The sequence below is a fragment of the Triticum aestivum genome, chromosome 6A, assembly GCF_018294505.1.
Source record: "Triticum aestivum cultivar Chinese Spring chromosome 6A, IWGSC CS RefSeq v2.1, whole genome shotgun sequence".
Lineage (NCBI taxonomy): Eukaryota > Viridiplantae > Streptophyta > Magnoliopsida > Poales > Poaceae > Triticum > Triticum aestivum.
The window spans coordinates 124,655,564-124,675,981 of record NC_057809.1 but is presented as its reverse complement, the minus strand read 5'-3'; the positions used below and the strand labels follow the sequence as shown (position 1 = coordinate 124,675,981).

The window sequence follows — 20,418 nt, the reverse complement described above, 5'->3', positions numbered from 1 at the left end:
ACCGTCGTAAAGCACCAAACCAAACCAAACCATTTCGCAATCTCGCAAGCGACGCAGCCGCCTCCACCACCAGGAATCAGACCGCGCACGCCTCCTTAGCTCGAGCCCAGACCGGAGCCCTGTTCCGCCGTGGATCGCTGGAGGAGAGGGCCACCGGCCGGATCCCGACGGGCCAGATGGTGGGCGACCCCCGCGGCGGGGGCGAGTAGCACGGCTGCGATCGGCGGCGGACGGATCGGCGGCGCCGCAAGGCGGCGGGGGCCACCATGTCTGCCGTAGTGTGCGGCAAGAGGTCCTCCATCTTCGCCGACGAGCTCATCCCCTCCTCTCCGCCTTCCCCTCCCCACCACCACCCTTCCAAGCGGTCCCGCTGCTCCCCGACCCGCGCCTTCGACGACGCCGCCGCGGCCCACCGGCGGGAGGCGCTGCTCCACCACCTTCGCTCCCTCTTCCCTCACATGGATCCCCAGGTCTCTCGCCCTGCTTTGTCTCATTAATTTAGTTGCCAAGAGAGATTTGTTTTGTAGGAATTGGCGTTGGACGCACGAAGGCGACTCTTTTCATGTGAATTTTGTGCTCTGTGGTTGGATTCTGCTGTGCCTGGAGCTGTGAGTGAAATAGGGCTAATCTTAGTATTGTTGTGATGAGAGGTTGGTGTTTGGAAACCTGGGTGTGAAGATCCTCTGTTGCTTTGGTAGATTTGTGATATTTCTAATTCTCCAAATGCTATGGTGTTGGATGCTGAAACCAGGTCCTTTTGTTGTGAAGTTAGGGCATTTCTAACCGACCCCCTCAAAATAGCGGAGTATCCGGCGAACTGCCGACGGGAGAGATCCGAGCGACTAGAGGCGGAGTCAATACCTGCATGTGGCGCAGAGGCGTCGCCAGGGCTGTGTGGTCCGGTACCCGGCCAATCCATGGCAAGGCGCAGTCGCCGGCGGCCGGAAGCGCCAAATCCGGCGGCGGTGGCAGCAGCCGCAGATCTACCGGTTATGCGCCGGCAATGGGACAAGGAGGCACAAATCCGGGTGGTTAAGGACCGCGGCGAAGCCTACGGAGCGTCCGCGGTGGCGGGCGGTGGCCGGCGGGGGGTGGGAAGGCAGCGCCGGCTTAGATGCGGCGCGGGAGTGGGGCAGGGGAGGCAGAGGAGGAGAGGAGAATTTTTACTAAGCCACCGAGCGGTGGAGTAAATATAGGGAGGCGCGGCGCGGCTGAGGATAATTTATCCTCCACTACCGCCGATTGGGGATGCCTTTGCGGCGGACCTTTGCTTAAACTTGATGTGGAAAGCGTTTGACGCAAAGCTGTTTAGGCTATAGCTACTCAAGTGCTATCTTGATGAAATGGGTAATTAGTTACAAAGAGACTGTTCACTCAGAAGAGGTGAAGAGCTTAGTGCGCCAGTTTGGAGAGTTTAAAATCACCCACGTCAATAGGGATCAAAATAGGGCAGCTTGCTCAATTTTTTTTTAAGAAACGCAGGAGAACTGTGCAATTCATTCAGAAGGGGTGGCTGACAGCCAAACTGTACAAACCATACCAGAAGGTATAGGCAAACAAAGAGAAAAATAAACAAAAAGCGGCATGGCGATCAGTCGTGGCTAGATCAAAAGCGGCATGAGTTAGCTCAATTTAGTCTGCGGCTTTCTGTGCTTTCACTTTGGGACCATGGACTGAGTTTTGTCCAGCTATTGGATGCTGAATGTAAACCTATCGTGATGCAATAGATCTCACCTTTTCCTCACAATAAAGAAAGAAAGAAATAGGGCAAAGCTTTGATGAATGTTACCCGACTTATTTGGTGATGAATGATGAATCAACTAATTGATAATAATTTGGATCATATTTATCAGATTCCCTTAAACCATTGTTAAACATCTATTTCGGTCGAGAGATCTGGTTCACAGTTGGGCCGCAATCTTATTTCCTAAGGGCTGGATGAGAAACTAGCTGCTAATGAACAAAGAAAACCAAGAGAACTAACTGAGAGAGGGATGCTGTCATGTCGGATCTGATGCCACGTCGCGCTGAAACCAATGGTCGACGAGTCGTTCTGGGGTAGCGACTCTTGACTAGTTGTCACTAGTCTAGACTCATGGTCGACTAGTCGACATGAGGAGCAGTAGCAAGCCAGCAACCAGGGGAGGAGCAGCAACCGGATCTTCGTGATGAGGTGCAAATATCTTCTTCGTGAACCACATCTCTGATTAGTGAGCCGAGGAGGTATTACCAACCCTGAGGAGCCTACTTTTATGAAGTCGTGAATCTCCTCCAAACCTGGATCATGGACCCAGCAAATTGCGAGTCATGTATCATGGTTTGGATGATTATCAAGCAATCTAATGATAGCCTTCTATTGTCAACTAGGAGGTTTCTCTTTCAGGATGTGTTGTGACAATATTGTGTCTACCTTTAACTAGTTTACATCTTGCTAGGACTTCCCATCACAAAATTTGACATTCTGAGCATTTTCTCAGTACCTCGGATATCCCTTCTTTGCGTATTGCATTTCGGGTAATGCTAAATGTCACTATTGTTTGCGCATATAATGCTCTGAGCAGTTTCGGTTCTTATATATATGTACTTGGGATTTGTCATTTCTTCGTAGTTGTCGGGAGATGCTTCTCTATTGTGTCCCATATATGTTTTCCCTCTTTTCACTAACTTGTACTCCCTCCGTCCCAAAATAAGTGACTCAACTTTGTACTAAAGTTAGTACAAAGTTGAGTCACTTATTTTGGGATGGAGGGAGTACTAAATAGCGAGCTAACAAGTCCCCTTCTTTTTGACACCGGACTTTCCAATCAAAGTGGTTGTAAGACTCATAAGGATCTAGTTTACGAAGATCCCATTGTATTCCAGAAGCTCGTAACGTCAGTCCTTATAAGCCCTAATTTACTGCCTCTTATCTGATAATAAAACCTACTCCTTCCAACTCGCTCTAGAAAAAGGGGATTCTGTGCAATACATTGTTGATCTTCAGCAATTCCGCGTGAAAAATAATCACAGAAATCTAAACATTTATTGATCCATCTATAAGGTAGATTGGCAGCCTCTGGATGATTGAAGAAATTCTATGGATAGAGAGCCAGTTCCATTAGACTTATATAGAACAAACATTCCGTTTGCGTGCCTTTCCCTGTACTTCAAAGTCGAACGCAACTGCTGCTACATATATGAGAAGTGTTTTGCTAGATTATTTCAATAAAGACACTTTCAATTATTTTGTTATATGTAGATGTTTGCAGGAAACTGTCATTCCATTATTTTAGTTTCTTTTATTGAACTATGTATTTATCTTACTCTAATTGAGATATTTTTTTACACCTTCTTACCAACTATAATAAAACTAGCTGTTTGGTAATTGCTTACCCATCCTTTTTTTAGCATGGCAAACCTTTGTAAGCGGTGTGTATGTATTTGTGCCTGAACAGCTGGCATTTTCCCCCATTAATTCTCAATATTGCTGCAGCCTTCATGTAAATGTGCCATTCATAGAAATTTCCTTATCATTCTTTTCTATTTATCTGCACCTGCTCTCATGCTTCCATTGTGACAAGCGTATTTCCCTGGTTAGTGTTTTTTGCTCAATGAAGTTGGGAATCTTGTATTGGAACTTGTGGTTTTCATTTTAGACTGGCATGGTTAGAATGTTTTTGTGATTAAATAGTGATTTCTTATTGTAGCAGTATGATATTGATATTGCTTATCATAATGATTCCAGTTGCTTGAAAGAGCTCTTGAAGCATCTGGAGATGATTTGGATTTTGCAATAAGGAGTTTGAATGACCTGCGCCTGGAGTCAGCTGAGGCTATCTTTTCAGCTGCATTTAGTGAACCTGAGAATGGCCTGTCAACAGCCCTTAAGTTATCGGCTGAAGGTATGCTGATTGAATTTACATCAGAAGGTGGTTGCATGGTAGACATTCAAGCACAATTCATCGCATTTAACATGTTTATTTATTGATAAAAACTTGTTCGATAAGTGAAACAGTATGCGTAATTGTTTTGCTTGATGTTTTGCAACAATGGTAGTCAGTCTGATCAAATAAGCATCTTTCCCTGAATTCCTTAATTGTTCTGCCTGGTGTTTTGCAACAATGGTAGTTAGCATTATCATAGTCTGCATGCACTTTTCATGTATTTGTGTCCTGTGTAAAAGACATATTTTAATTTTTGTTCTGTCATGTCTATCATTCACATTGTGGTTATTTGAAATAGACTGCATGCCTTGTACTTCATGTATTGCATAATCTATGCTACTCAATTTTCAATTGGTATTATATGGCATCTTTGGTATTCCTGCAAAAATGTCTTATATTAGTGTACAGAGGTAGTACTCCCTCCGTCCCAAAATTCTTGTCTTACATTAGTCTAGATACGGATGTATCTAATACTAAAACGTGACTTGATACATCCGTATTTAGACAAATCTAAGACAAGAATTTTGGGACGGAGGGAGTACTGGTTAAGCTTTTATTACTTCCACGATGTCTATTGTTTGGCAGCCTACTTATATCACTATATCTTTATGAATCATGTATCCCTTTTATATTAATGGAAACAATTTTCAATGTTGGACAGGTAATGGCCAATTGGATGCTATTAGTGGAAATCCACCTGCGACAGATAATTGTCAGACAAATCACCATAGCTCTGAATGGGTTGAGCTATTTGTTAGAGAGATGATGAGTGCCTCTGACATAAATGATGCACGGGCTCGTGCATCAAGAGCTTTGGAGGTTATTGAGAAGTCCATCATGGAGCGGACAGGAGCCGAGGCAGTGCAAAACTTGCACAAGGTACTATGAATACACTCGCATAATATTCACGATTTACCTCTAGGGCTTAATGTTTTCACTTGTCCATAGGAAAATAAGATGCTAAAGGAGCAATTAGCAATAGCTCTTCGAGAGAATGCTGTTCTGAAGCGGGGGGTTGCAATCCAACACGAGCGCCAAAAAGAGTTTGATGATAAGACACAGGAGGTTCACAACCTAAAGCAATTGATTTTGCAGTATCAGGAACAACTAAAGACTCTCGAGGTTATCTCCAGACCTTGCTTCTTTGGTTCTTAGCTATCCATTTCACACCAAGGGTTGGGTTTTAATTTATCTCTTGCGAACCGCCTGTCATTGCAGATCAATAATTATGCACTTAGGGTGCATCTACAGCAGGCTCAGCAGAACAGTTCAATGCCCGGGCGTTTCCACCCTGATGTTTGCTGATAAGCTTTCCATCCTGATGTCTGCTAATACGCACATCGAGGAGGATATCCCTCTCACACTAGAATTCTGCCCAGGTATCTTATTGTCAGAGGGATTCAACTATTGGCCCTGGTATTCGTACACTTTCCGAAGTCCCGAGCTCATATGGTATTCGTACACTTTTTGAAGCCCCAAGCTCATATGTTTACGTATGCATCACATTACCATAAAGACCTGCCATCTGAGAAATGTAAACAGCGAAGTGTCGATATTGTAATAAAGGATCCTGTGCTCCAGGAAAGGTCAGAAGAAATAATATGTTGAGGTGGATGGTGCTGCGGTGCCTATTGGTTAATGCATCACTCTGTAACAGTATTTTGTGTGTGACCTCAAGGGTGAGCATAGTGTATTGCTACCAGACTTAAAATGCAAGTATCGATGAAAAATGGCGTGTTGATGTTTATTTCCTTTGCTGTGACGTCGAATCTTTACAGGATGTGTTGATCGTTCGTTCATTTTGTATGAGCAGAAATAGACCTGTGTTGATCATTCGTCCATGACTTTCGGCTCTATGGTTGAAGCTTTTTTTATCGCCGGATGAAGCTTTTTTCATCGCGATATGAAGCTTTTTTGGTCACTGGTTGCAACTTTCCGGCCGGCGGGTGAGCTGCTGTCGTCAATTGGTTTTTCATCTTTTTTGCTACCACTGTTTTCGCGTTTGCTGGAAGCATCACATTTTTTGCTCCCACCGTTGTTTTTGGATGTGAACCACGGGCCGTCGTCACCATTGATTCTGCAGGGGCGAGGGAGAGGTGAGGGGATGGGCAGCACAGATGAGCAGCGGAGCTGCAACCGACGAGCAGCGGAGCTGCAACCAGCAGCTCAAAAGGCGACGGGCGACGGCGGCGACCGGTGACGGCGAGGCAATTCGGCAGGAGGCAACCTGCTTCGAGGTTGGTCGTTTGCTCGTTCATGGCGAGCGCCGGCGGCGCCGCTGCTTTGTTTCCCGCTGGTCTCGTTAGATTTGGTTTTGAAAAAAAAAACAGAAACAAAAAAAACAGAAACCCCAATCTAACGGCAACACTTGTCGCGGCGCCTATCACTGCCCTTAATATATTGGTGAAAATAATTACTTTCTCTGTCTGAATTTACTTGTAGTAGAAATAGATAAAAAATGTATGTATCTAGAACTAAAATATGTTTAGATACACCTATTTTTTGATTAGTATAATAATTATAAATTAATAAGAGCAAATTGACACAATGGTTTTTTTTTTCGGTTTTATCATTTGTGTGGCAACTGTTTTTTTGTTGCTTTCTAACTGTTTTTTTTTTTGCTTTCTGTCGACTCTATACATCAGCATATTTGGGCCTCCGGTCAACACTTGTAGCATGTGTTCGTTGTGTGTGCACGTGATAATCCTAGACTCACGAGCTGTTTAAGTGTGTTTTACCAGACCTTTCAATTAATTTTCTATACCCTGAATTTCACCAGGGTGGGGCTCATCCCTCTTCATATCTTCCAATCCTACTCTTCCACGTCATGCTGTCCGTTGAATCCGTGAGACTCCACATGCGTTTCGCTGTGCGTGAGTGCGTTGTTTCCTTGCTTTGTGTGCATGCTTGTGTATCAGGTGATACGGAGCCTTAGAGCTCCCATGATACGAGCTTCTAGGAGCCGTTGTATCTGAGATTCAATGGATCAAAAACTCGTATCATGGGAGCATCGAAGGCATGGTATCATCTGATATTTTCCCGTGTATGTAAGTATGTGTGTGAGCCTGCATAGATTGTGTGTGTGACAGAGATATGGGGGGAATGCTGCTATGCACATGACAACTTTCAACCAATGTTTTCATGACACTATGGTTAGTACTGGTGACCAGTCCACGGACATTGATGTGGGAGTCAACCATCCAAGATATATTTGCATACAATTTAAAGCACATTTCAACAAACCGAACCAAAATTCATCAAACACGATGAATTTCATTAAAGTTTGGACATAATTTACATAAAATGGCCGATATTTCGACGTCTAACTTAAAATTAAAAAAAAACTAAAGTTTATAGTGGAAGACCACCTCTTACGCGTGGCCGCCCTGCCTGGCCGCACCGCCGTCACAATCGTGTCATCATCGTCCCTCCAACGGCGCAAGGGCGCGGGGTCGTAGCGGCAGCCTTGTCCGGCCGCTGCCTGACGCCCGCGGAGGAGCCGCTCCGCTTCCTACTGCGGGGTGTGGAGGGCTGCCACGGCCATTTCAACGACGCCCGTAGAGCCTTGGCGGTGGCCTGGCCCCTGCCGGCATTGGCGGAGGTGTCTCTAAGCAACAACTCATCGCTGATTTTTGCGAGCTCGCCGTCAAAGTGACGGTGGCGCCTCGCGGCCATCTCCGCGGTCATGATAGACCGCTCCAGGGCCTAGGTCGCCGCTAGGTCGGGGTCATTGAGGACCCAATACAACGTCGCGCCCGACTTGGCGAATGCGGAGCGGCGGGCAGCATTGCGCCGCTCATTCCGCGTCGCCTGCCTCATTGCCCTTTCCACGACGGACACGACAGCTCGCGAGCTCAGGGGACTGCCGCCACTGCCGGCACCGAGGTAGTGTAGGATCCGGTCGCGGGCCTTGGCGATCGGGGACAGTAGTTCGTCTTGACGAACTGGCCGCGTCGATTATGACGGGGCAGCAACAGCGACCCATCGATCCTGGTGTATCAGTTGTACGGCATCAACGACGATGGCTACTCCTTCACGCGACGCCCGATTTGGACACCGCAGTTGTTGGGGATCGTAGCAGAAATTTAAAATTTTCTACGCATCACCAAGATCAATCTATGGAGTAATCTAGCAACGAGAGGAAGGGGAGTGCATCTACATACCCTTGTAGATCGCTAAGCGGAAGCGTTGCAAGAACGCGGATGAAGGAGTCGTACTCGTAGCGATTCAGATCGCGGTTGATTCCGATCTAAGCGCCGAACCACGGCGCCTCCGCGTTCAACACATGTGCAGCCCGGTGACGTCTCCTACGCCTTGATCCAGCAAGGGGAGAAGGAGAGGTTGGGGAAGACTCCATCCAGCAGCAGCACGACGGCGTGGTGGTGAAGGAGGAGCGTGGCAATCCCGCAGGGCTTCGCCAAGCACCGCGGGAGAGGAGGAGGACTTGGGAGAGGGAGAGGGCTGCGCCAGAACTTGGTTGCGACTGCCCTCCCACCCCCCACATATATGGGGGCAAGGGAGAGGGGGGCCGGCCCCCTCAGATCCAATCTGAGGAGGGGGCGGCGGCCAGGGGGGTTACCTTGCCCCCCAAGGCAAGGGGGGCGCCCCCCTTTAGGGTTCCCCCAAACCCTAGGCGCATGGGCCCTGGGGGGGAGGCGCCCATCCCACTAAGGGGCTGGTCCCTCTCCACACACAGCCCATAGGGCCCTCCGGGGCAGGTGGACCCTTCCGGTGGACCCCCGGAACCCCTCCAGTGGTCCCGGTACAATACCGGTAACCCCCGAATTATTCCGGTGACCGTATGATGACTTCCCATATATAAATCTTTACCTCCGGACCATTCCGGAACTCCTCGTGACGTCCGGGATCTCATCCGGGACTCCGAACAACATTCGGTAACCACGTACATCTATTCCCTATAACCCTAGCGTCATCGAACCTTAAGTGTGTAGACCCTACGGGCTCGGGAGTCATGCAGACATGGCCGAGACAACTCCCCGGTCAATAACCAACAGCGGGATCTGGATACCCATGTTGGCTCCCACATGCTCCACGATGATCTCATCGGATGAACCACGATGTCAAGGATTCAATCAATCCCGTATACAATTCCCTTTGTCTATCGGTACGATACTTGCCCGAGATTCGATCGTCGGTATCCCGATACCTTGTTCAATCTCGTTACCGGCAAGTCTCTTTACTCGTTCCGTAACACATCATCCCGTGATCAACTCCTTGATCACATTGTGCACATTATGATGATGTCCTACCGAGTGGGCCCAGAGATACCTCTCCGTTACACGGAGTGACAAATCCCAGTCTCGATTCGTGCCAACCCAACAGACACTTTCGGAGATACCTGTAGTGAACCTTTATAGCCACCCAGTTACGTTGTGACGTTTGGCACACCCAAAGCACTCCTACGGTATCCGGGAGTTGCACAATCTCATGGTCTAAGGAAATGATACTTGACATTAGAAAAGCTTTAGCATACGAACTACACGATCTTTGTGCTAGGCTTAGGATTGGGTCTTGTCCATCACATCATTCTCCTAATGATGTGATCCCGTTATCAACGACATCCAATGTCCATGGTCAGGAAACCGTAACCATCTATTGATCAACGAGCTAGTCAACTAGAGGCTTACTAGGGACATGGTGTTGTCTATGTATCCACACATGTATCTGAGTTTCCTATCAATACAATTCTAGCATGGATAATAAACGATTATCATGAACAAGGAAATATAATAATAACCAATTTATTATTGCCTCTAGGGCATATTTCCAACAGTCTCCCACTTGCACTAGAGTCAATAATCTAGTTCACATCGCCATGTGATTAACACTCACAGGTCACATCGCCATGTGACCAACATCCAAAGAGTTTACTAGACTCAATAATCTAGTTCACATCACTATGTGATTAACACTCAATGAGTTCTGGGTTTGATCATGTTATGCTTGTGAGAGAGGTTGTAGTCAACGGGTCTTGCCATATTCAGATCCCTATGTATTTCGCAAAACTTTATGTCATATCGTAGATGCTGCTACCACGTTCCACTTGGAGCTATTCCAAATTGTTGCTCCATTATACGTATCCGGTATCTCTACTCAGAGCTATCCGGATAGGTGTTAAGCTTGCATCGACGTAACTCTTACGTCGAACTCTTTATCACCTCCATAACCGAGAAACATTTCCTTATTCCTCTAAGGATAATTTTGACCGCTATCTGGTGATCCACTCCTAGATCACCTTTGTACCCTCTTGCCAGACATGTGGCAAGGCACACATCAGGTGCGGTACTCAGCATGGCATACCGTATAGAGCCTATGACAAGAGCATAGGGGACGACCTTCGTCCTTCCTCTTTCTTCTGCCGTGGTCAAGCTTTGAGTCTTACTCAACTTCACACCTTACAACTCAGGTAAGAACCCCTTCTTTGACTGATCTATTTTGAACTCCTTCAAAAACATGTCAAGGTGTGCGTTCTTTGAAAGTATCATCAGGCGTCTTGATCTATCTCTATAGATCTTGATGCCCAATATGTAAGCAGCTTTATCCAGGTCTTCCTTTGAAAAACACTCTTCAAACAACCGTTTATGCTTTCCAGAAATTCTACATTATTTCGGATCAACAATATGTCATCCACATATACTTATCAGAAATGTTGTAGTGCTCCCACTCACTTTCTTGTAAATACAAGTTTCTAGCAAACATTGTATAAACCTAAAAGCTTTGATCACTCCATCAAAGCATATATTCCGACTCCGAGATGCTTGCTCTAGTCCATAGAAGGATTGCTGGAGCCAGCATACCTTTTAGCATCCTTAGGATCGACAAAACCTTTTATTGTATCACATACAACTTTTCTTACGAAAACTGGTAAGAAAACTTGTTTTGACATCCATCTGTCAGATTTCATAATCGAAAAATACAGCTAATGCTAACATGATTCCGACGGACTTAAGCATCGCTACGGGTGAGAAATTCTCATCGTAGTCAACTCCTTGAACTTGTGAAAAGACTCTTTCCCACAAGTCGAGCTTCATAGACGGTAACATTACCGCCCACGTCCGTCTTCTTCTTAAAGATCCATTTATCTCAATGGCTTGCCGATCATCGGGCAAGTCCACCAAAGTCCATACTTTGTTCTGATACATGGATCCTATCTCGGATTTCATGGCTTCTAACCATTTGTCGGAATACGGGCCCACCATCGCTTCTCCATAGCTCGTAGGTTCATTGTTGTCTAACAACATGATATCTAAGACAGGATTACCGTACCACTCAGGAGTAGTACATATCCTTGTCGACCTACGAGGTTCGATAGCAACTTGATCCGAAGCTTCATGATCACTATCATTAACTTCCTATTCAACAGACGTAGGCGCCACAGAAAACATCTTTCTGTGTTGCATCACTCTCTGGTTGAAGTAAAGGTTCGACAACCTCATCAAGTTCTATCTTCCTCCCACTCAATTCTTTCGAGAGAAACTCCTTCTCGAGAAAGGACCCGTTCTTAGCGACAAACAATTTGCCCTCGGATCTGAGATAGAAGGTATACCCAACTGTCACCTTTGGGTATCCTATGAAGATGTGTTTGTCCGCTTTGGGTTCGAGCTTCTCCGGCTGAAGCCTTAAGCATCGCAGCCCCAAACATTAAGAAACGACAACTTTGGTTTCTTGCCAAACCAATGTTCATACGACGTCGTCTCAACGGACTTAGATGGTGTCCTATCTAAAGTGAATGCAGCTGTCTCTAACGCATAACCTCAAAATGAAAACGGTAGATTGGTAAGAGACATCATAGATCGCACCATATCTCATAGGGTTCGATTACGACGTCCGGACACACCATTACCCTGTGGTGTTCCAGGTGGCTTCAACTGTGAAACAATTCCACAATGTCTTAAGTGATTGCCAAACTCATAACTCAGAAATTCTCATTGATCAGATCGTAGGAATTTGATCTTCTTGTTATGATGATTCTTAACTTCACTCTGAAATCGCTTGAACTTTTCAAACGTTTCAGACTTGTGCTTCATTAAGTAAATATACCTATATCTACTCAAATCGTCAGTGAAGATGAGAAAATAGCGATATCCACCGCACGCTTCAATTCTCATTGGATCACACGCATCAGCATGTATGATTTCCAACAAGTCACTTGCCCGTTTCATTGTACCTGAAAACGGGGTCTTAGTCATCCTGCCCATGAGGCATGGCTCGCATGTGTCAAGCGATTCAAAATCAAGTGACTCCAAACATCCATCGACATGGAGTTTCTTCATGCATCTTACGCCAATATGACCTAAGCGGCAGTGCCACAAGAAAGTGGTACTATCATTATTAACTCTACATCTTTTGGCGTGAACATGTGTATTACCACGACCGAGATTCAATGAACCATTCACATAGGGTGCATGACCATGAAAGGTATTATTCATGTAAACAGAATAACCATTATTCTCTAACTTAAATGAATAACCGTATTGCAATGAACATGATCTAATCATATTCATGCTCAACGTAGACACCTGATAACATTTATCTAGGTTCAATACTAATCCCGAAGGCAGATGGAGCGTGCGATGGTGATCTCATCAACTTTGGAAACACTTCCAACACACATCGTCACCTCGCCCTTAGCCAGTCTCCGTTTAGTCCGTAGCTTTTGCTTCAAGTCACCAATAATAGCAACTGAACCGGTATCCAATACCCAGGTGCTACCAGGAGTACTAGTGAGGTACACATTAATAACACGTATATACTTTGTTGAAGTTGCCAGCCTTCTTATCTACCATGCATTTGGGGTAATTCCGCTACCAGTGACCGTTCCCCTTACAATAGAAGCACTTAGTCTCGGGTTTGGGTTCAACCTTGGGTTCCTTCACTGGAGCGGCAACTGGTTTGCCATCCATGAAGTTTCCCTTCTAGCCCTTGCCCTTCTTGAAACCAGTGGTCTTGTTAAACCATCAACACTTGATGCTCCTTCTTGATTTCTACCTTTTGCGGTCTTAAGCACCGCGAACAGCTCCGGGATCAACTCCATCCCTTGCATGTCATAGTTCATCACGAAGATCTAGTAGCTTAGTGATAGTGGCTAGAGAACTCTATCAATCACTATCTTATCTGGAAGTTTAACTCCCACTTGATTTAAGTGATTGTAGCACCCAGACATTCTGAGCACATGCTCACTAGCTGAGCTATTCTCCTCCATCTTGTTGGCAAAAGAACTTGTCAGAGGTCTCACACCTCTCAACACGGGCATGAGCCTGAAATCCCAATTTCAGCTCTTGGAACATCTCATATGTTCTATGGCGTTCAAAACGTCATTGGAATCCCGATTCTAAGCCGTAAAGTATGGTGCACTAAACTATCAAGTAGTCATCAGGATGTGTCTGTCAGGTGTTCACAACATCCACAGACGACGTTGTAGGGGTTTGCACATCGAGCGGTGCATCAAAGACGTAAGCCTTCTGTGTAGCAGTGAGGACACTCCTCGGACTACGGACCTAGTCCGCATCATTGCTTACAATATCTTTCAACTTAATCTTTCTCTAGGAACGTATTGAAACAGGGAGCTACAACGTGAGCTATTTATCTACAACATATTTGCAAAGACAATTTAGACTATGTTCATGATAATTAAGTTCATCTAATCAAATTATTTCAATGAACTCCCACTCAGATAGACATCCCTCTAGTCATCTAAGTGAAACATGATCCGAGTCAACTAGGCCGTGTCCGATCATCACGTGAGACGGACTAGTCAACATCGGTGAACATCTTCATGTTGATCGTATCTTCTATACGACTCATGCTCGACCTTTCGGTCTTCCGTGTTCCGAGGCCATGTCTGTACATGCTAGGCTCGTCAAGTCAACCTAAGTGTTTGATGTGTCCGAGGCCATGTCTGTACATGCTGGCTCGTCAACACCCGTTGTATTCGAACGTTAGAATCTATCACACCCGATCATCACGTGGTGCTTCGAAACAACGAACCTTCGCAACGGTGCACAGTTAGGGGGAACACTTTTCTTGAAATTTTAGTGAGGGATCATCTTATTTAAGCTACCGTCGTTCTAAGCAAATAAGATGTAAAACATGATAAACATCACATGCAATCAAATAGTGACATGATATGGCCAATATCATTTTGCTCCTTTTGATCTCCATCTTCGGGGCTCCATGATCATCGTTGTCACCGGCATGACACCATGATCTCCATCATCGTGTCTTCTTGAAGTTGTCTCGTCATCTATTACTTCTACTACTATGGCTAACGCTTTAGCAATAAAGTAAAGTAATTACATGACGTTTATGTTGACACGCAGGTCATAAATAAATTAAGACAACTCCTATGGCTCCTGCCGGTTGTCATACTCATCGACATGCAAGTCGTGATTCCTATTACAAGAACATGATCAATCTCATACATCACATATATCATTCATCACATCCTTTTGGCCATATCACATCACAAGGCATATGCTGCAAAAACAAGTTAGACGTCCTCTAATTGTTGTTGCAAGTTTTTACGTGGCTGCTATAGGTTTCTAGCAAGAACGTTTCTTACCTACGCGAAAACCACAACGTGATATGCCAATTTCTATTTACCCTTCATAAGGACCCTTTTCATCGAATCCGATCCGACTAAAGTGGGAGAGACAGACACCCGCTAGCCACCTTATGCAACTAGTGCATGTCAGTCGGTGGAACCAGTCTCACGTAAGAGTACGTGTAAGGTCGGTCCGGGCCGCTTCATCCCACGATGCCGCCGAATCAAGATAAGACTAGTAACGGCAAGTAAATTGACAATATCGACGCCCACAACTGCTTTGTGTTCTACTCGTGCATAGAAACTACGCATAGACCTAGCTCATGATGCCACTGTTGGGGATCGTAGCAGAAATTTAAAATTTTCTACGCATCACCAAGATCAATCTATGGAGTAATCTAGCAACGAGGGGAAGGGGAGTGCATCTACATACCCTTGTAGATCGCTAAGTGGAAGCATTGCAAGAACGCGGATGAAGGAGTCGTACTCGTAGCGATTCAGATCGCGGTTGATTCCGATCTAAGCGCCGAACCACGGCGCCTCCGCGTTCAACACACGTGCAGCCCGGTGACGTCTCCTACGCCTTGATCCAGCAAGGGGAGAAGGAGAGGTTGGGGAAGACTCCATCCAGCAGCAGCACGACGGCGTGGTGGTGAAGGAGGAGCGTGGCAATCCTGCAGGGCTTCGCCAAGCACCGCGGGAGAGGAGGAGGACTTGGGAGAGGGGGAGGGCTGCGCCAGAACTTGGGTGCGGCTGCCCTCCCACCCCCACATATATATAGGGGCAAGGGAGAGGGGGGCCGGCCCCCTCAGATCCAATCTGAGGAGGGGGCGGCGGCCAGGGGGGTTGCCTTGCCCCCCAAGGCAAGGGGGGCGCCCCCCTTTAGGGTTCCCCCAAACCCTAGGCGCATGGGCCCTAGGGGGGAGGCGCCCAGCCCACTAAGGGGCTGGTCCCTCTCCACACACAGCCCATAGGGCCCTCCGGGGCAGGTGGACCCTCCTGGTGGACCCCCGGAACCCCTCTAGTGGTCCCGGTACAATACCGGTAACCTCCGAATTATTCCGGTGACCGTATGATGACTTCCCATATATAAATCTTTACCTACGGACCATTCCGGAACTCCTCGTGACGTCCGGGATCTCATCCGGGACTCCGAACAACATTCGGTAACCACGTATATCTATTCCCTATAACCCTAGCGTCATCGAACCTTAAGTGTGTAGACCCTACGGGCTCGGGAGTCATGCAGACATGGCCGAGAAAACTCTCCGGTCAATAACCAACAGCGGGATCTGGATACCCATGTTGGCTCCCACATGCTCCACGATGATCTCATCGGATGAACCACGATGTCAAGGATTCAATCAATCCCGTATACAATTCCCTTTGTCCATCGGCACGATACTTGCCTGAGATTCGATCGTCGGTATCCCGATACCTTGTTCAATCTCGTTACGGGTAAGTCTCTTTACTCGTTCTGTAAGACATCATCCCGTGATCAACTCCTTGATCACATTGTGCACATTATGATGATGTCCTACCGAGTGGGCCCAGAGATACCTCTCCGTTACACGGAGTGACAAATCCTAGTCTCGATTCGTGCCAACCCAACAGACACTTTCGGAGATACCTGTAGTGAACCTTTATAGCCACCCAGTTACGTTGTGACGTTTGGTACACCCAAAGCACTCCTACGGTATCCGGGAGTTGCACAATCTCATGGTCTAAGAAAATGATACTTGACATTAGAAAAGCTTTAGCATACGAACTACACGATCTTTGTGCTAGGCTTAGGATTGGGTCTCGTCCATCACATCATTCTCCTAATGATGTGATCCCGTTATCAACGACATCCAATGTCCATGGTCAGGAAACCGTAACCATCTATTGATCAACGAGCTAGTCAACTAGAGGCTTACTAGGGACATGGTGTTGTCTATGTATCCACACATGTATCTGAGTTTCCTATCAATACAATTCTAGCATGGATAATAAACGATTATCATGAACAAGGAAATATAATAATAACCAATTTATTATTGCCTCTAGGGCATATTTCCAACTGCAGTTGCGTGTTGCGACCCTAGCTCCTCCTTGACGTGACATTCGATTTGGACAGCGCTGCTGTGTCGTGTGGGGACGTTGGCTCCGCCTTCACGCGACGGAGAGGTGACGCCGACCCCTCCTTCATGCTGTAGCAAGGCCGCAAGGGCGGCGCCGAGCCATGCTCTCGAAGCGATCGTTCCATCATCAACTCCATCTGACAGACAAATTCCCCGTCCATCAGAGCGGCCTCCACGAAGAGGCGCGGCTACTGCGGCGCCTGGTCCTTCTCGTTGCCGGAGCAGCCGGCCGCCGTGGAGCCTGAGAGCCCAGGAGCGAGGGTGGCGGCGCGAAGAGCCTGACAAATGTTCGCTTGCGCCGCCGCAGCCTGCGGTGCGGAGTACCAGTACTTCGTCCTCGCCGAAGGAGGAAGAACTCGGAAAGGAGAAGGGACTCGTAGGTGATGAGGAGGAGATTCGGAGTTGTGAACGTGTATCGCCGGAGCACGACATATATAACCGCGGCTAGGCCATGCGAACGGACGGTCAGCCCGCTTCAAAACGGCACAACGGCCGGTGTTGATTTCTTGGGATGCGTCATCCGTATTGAAGAGACGACACCTGAGAGGTCGCGTCGGTCAGTGCCGTCCTCCTGTTCGATCATGTCGCGCGACATCAATGTTGACCGCAACGTGCTCTGGACCGATATGAATGCGACGTAGGAAGTGACGCGTGCATTGGATGGAAAAGCGTAGGAGAGGCGGGATGGGTTTTGGGTGGCAACGGTCCAAAGACGCCCGCAAGACGTCCGAACCACCGAGCAGACTAATCTTTTTAATAACCAAAATTAATTTAATTACTAATTAGCAGTATGGGACGAGACCAATGGCTACTTGTGTTTTCCTTTTTTATTTTTATTTTGAGGGTGAACTTGTGTTTTCCATTTATTAGCTGGGTTTGCTTTGGGGGGTGGGGGTGGCCTTCAACTTAAAATCGACTGAACTGTGCTCTTTTTTCACTCATTTTTTTAGTTGAAGAGTAAACCACTTGTTGGACACGGCTCAAAAATGAACGGTCCCCAATATAATTTTTCGGCTCTAAAATCATGTTTGGATGAATAGCTTGGGTAATCAAATCTGGTAAACAGATGGTCAAGATCTCAGTACATCACATAAAATTAATTAACTGATGGTTGTTTTAATATGGACATCCAAGTTTGAGGACCTCAAATTCACCTGACAAGGCAGTCTAGCAGTCACACACGTACACTGACAATTTGACCAAGGCACATAGAAGACACTAATATGCGAGAACTCAGTCACATATGACATACCAATGCAAGTGTAAATCAAATCAAGGGCATATGGACCACGGCGTGCAGATACAAGTCGTTCTTTCGCCGGACGGTGAGACCCATCTCCTCGGTCATGTCTAGCCCATCTGGCTTAACCCTACTTGGGAGCTCCCAGTCAAAGTGGTAAAGAAGTGAGGCGAGCACAATCTCCATGCTGGCCTGCGCAAATGTCATTCCAGGGCACATTCTCCTGCCTGCTCCGAACGGTATGTATTCAAAGTTTGTGCCTTTAAAGTCGACCATTTCAGACTCGAACCTCTCCGGCTTGAACTCCTCAGGATCTTCCCAATACTTAGGGTCCCGGCCGATCGCCCATGCGTTTACCAATACCGTGGTGCCCTTGGGTATGTCGTACCCGAGAATTTTGCAAGGCTCCATGGCCTCTCTAGGGAGAAGCAATGGCGCGGCTGGATGCAACCTCATTGTTTCCTTGATGACAAGTCTGAGGTACTTGAGATTGGCCAAGTCATCCTCAGTCACCTTATGTTTTCTTTGGAGATTGTTGCGTACTTCAGCTTGTGCTTTCCGCATCACGTTTGGGTACCTCATGAGCTCCGACATGGCCCATTGAAGTGTGGTAGCTGACGTCTCGCTCCCGGCACCAAATAAATCCTGCAGTAGGACGATTTATAGAATTTAGGAATCGCTCGTTGTTCTTGGCAGTTTAGGATTGTCACCCATATGTCAGCGAGACACCCGGGTGCAAATCCTAGAATAATAGGGAATATAACATATAGCAATTCTAGAATTCAGAGTGAACCGAAGAAAAAAAACACAAACAAATGTTCAATAATTAGTTTTGCTTAGGAGTACAAAATGTTCTAACTTTGAAGTATAACATCAGAGAGGACTGTCACACCTTTCTCCAAAGTATTGTGAAACAAAGGAGCCGGTGCACTTACCAGTATAACTGCTTTGATCATGCCCATGGTAAGAGGCACGTCGAGGCCACCTTCCTTGCGTATCCTCAAGAGCGTGTCCACTAGGTCCTCTCCTCCTTCCTCCTCTACGTCGCCGTTCCCTGAGGCGGCGGCCCTCTGCTGCTCGTGCTGCTGGATCGCGTACTCCATGAGCTCGAAGCACTTGCGGTGGTTCTCCTCGGCCAGCCGCGCCGTGCCGCTGATGAAGCTGGCGAGGCGCGATGACGGGAACAGGTCGCCGAGGTTGAACCCGGAGACGAGCTTGACCCCTTCGTCGAGTGTCTGCAAGAACTCCTCCCGTCTCTTAAACCTGTCCCCGATCATGGCGCGCACCGCCGAGTCGGTGATGAGCACGGCGATCCGCTCGCTCACGTTCACGGGCTCCCCGGGCGGCACCGCGGCAACCGCGGCCACGAGGCGGGCGACCTCGTCCTCCCGGATGTGGCGGAACGACTGCACGCGGCGCGTGCTGAGCAGCTCCAGGATGCAGATCTTGCGGAGCTGGCGCCACAGCGCGCCGTAGCGCGCGAATATCAGCCCTTGCCCGTCGGCGTTCATGATCTTGACGGTGAGGCTCCACGGCCGCGTCGCGAAGACGACGTCGTGCGTCCGCATGATCTCGCGGGCGGCCTCCGGGGACGTGGCCACAACCACCGGCACCTCGCCGAGCTTGAGGTACATGAGCGGCGCGTCCAGCCGGCGCGCGAGGTCGGCCATGACACGGTGCACGAGCGGGTTGCCGGCAAGGTGGTGCAGGCTGCCGATGATCGGCAGCCGCCACGGTCCGGGTGGCAGACGCACGCCGCGATGCTTGCTGTTGAGCTTGAGCAGCAGGAGAGGGAGGAGGAGAGCCAGGAAGAGGCAAAGGCAGTACGCCCATTGCTCCATGGCGGAGGCCCGATCGAGTGACGAGCTGATGGATTTGTCTGGTCTTATCTCTATGTACAAAGAGGTTACTAAGTTCAACGGAGAAGACGAGTGTTGTCTAGCTGTAGATAGGCGTTTCTTGATGCGATCGAGAGCGAGTGGTGGGGATCGATGCGTACGAGAACAAGATGCCTTCTTTTCTTTTCTTTCTGGGTTGCATATGCAGATCGATGCGGCAGTGATGCCGTGTCGTCGTCGTCGTTGTTGTTGGTGACGTAACAACAAGTAACAACTGGAAACCGAGCATTTAGTTTTTCGGACGGTGCCGTCTCTCCTGCACCACTTGATCGAGATATTTGCGAAGGGCGAGGAAATCTGGCGCGTGAGCATGACGGTGCTGCAGTCTTTCCGCACAAAGACACGTGAGCACAGCTTCTGCGGAAATATATCTGAGGCGAGAGCATGACACTTTGTTATTTCGAACAGTTTCTCGTTAAATATGAGCACAAAAGTTTGAATATGAGCACAAAAGTTATTTACGAACATCATAAAGCACTAAATATTACAATTTAAAGGTTGCGAAGTTTCCTTCATTACAAAAGGGGTCAACTATAAATAAACGAAAATGTTAACGCCCACACGTGTGGGCGTTGACCATCTCGACCACACGCATTTATCATCGTCCAGTATTATATGCACGAATCTTGGCACAATCTGGCTGGTTTTCTATGCCACGTAAGACAAGACG

General features: G+C 47.5%; 2 protein-coding genes across 2 annotated transcripts; one reads left to right on the top strand and one right to left on the bottom strand.

Moving 5' to 3' along the window:
* Positions 1 to 4: 4 nt before the first annotated feature.
* Positions 5 to 5,670, top strand: LOC123132449 (uncharacterized). The gene is made up of 5 exons (XM_044552242.1): positions 5 to 470; positions 3,725 to 3,881; positions 4,585 to 4,802; positions 4,872 to 5,045; positions 5,142 to 5,670. Exons 1-5 carry the CDS (start codon positions 267 to 269, stop codon positions 5,226 to 5,228), a joined length of 840 nt encoding a protein of 279 aa, XP_044408177.1. The 5' UTR covers positions 5 to 266; the 3' UTR covers positions 5,229 to 5,670.
* Positions 5,671 to 17,696: 12,026 nt separating this feature from the next.
* LOC123132448 (desmethyl-deoxy-podophyllotoxin synthase) lies at positions 17,697 to 19,583 on the bottom strand (the record flags this gene model as incomplete). Its single annotated transcript, XM_044552241.1, is given in 2 exon segments — positions 17,697 to 18,495; positions 18,786 to 19,583. Coding segments are annotated over 2 exon segments (1,416 nt in total), but the record flags the coding sequence as incomplete, so codon positions are not given.
* Between the last annotated feature and the right edge of the window lie 835 nt (positions 19,584 to 20,418).

Excerpts from the sequence above, each read along its gene's own strand:
- LOC123132449 (XM_044552242.1), top strand. The coding sequence starts at position 267 with ATGTCTGCCGTAGTGTGCGGCAAGAGGTCCTCCATCTTCGCCGACGAG. Across the intron at positions 4,803-4,871 it reads CAGTGCAAAACTTGCACAAG|GAAAATAAGATGCTAAAGGA; the intron begins GTACTATGAATA and ends ACTTGTCCATAG. Across the intron at positions 5,046-5,141 it reads AACAACTAAAGACTCTCGAG|ATCAATAATTATGCACTTAG; the intron begins GTTATCTCCAGA and ends CTGTCATTGCAG.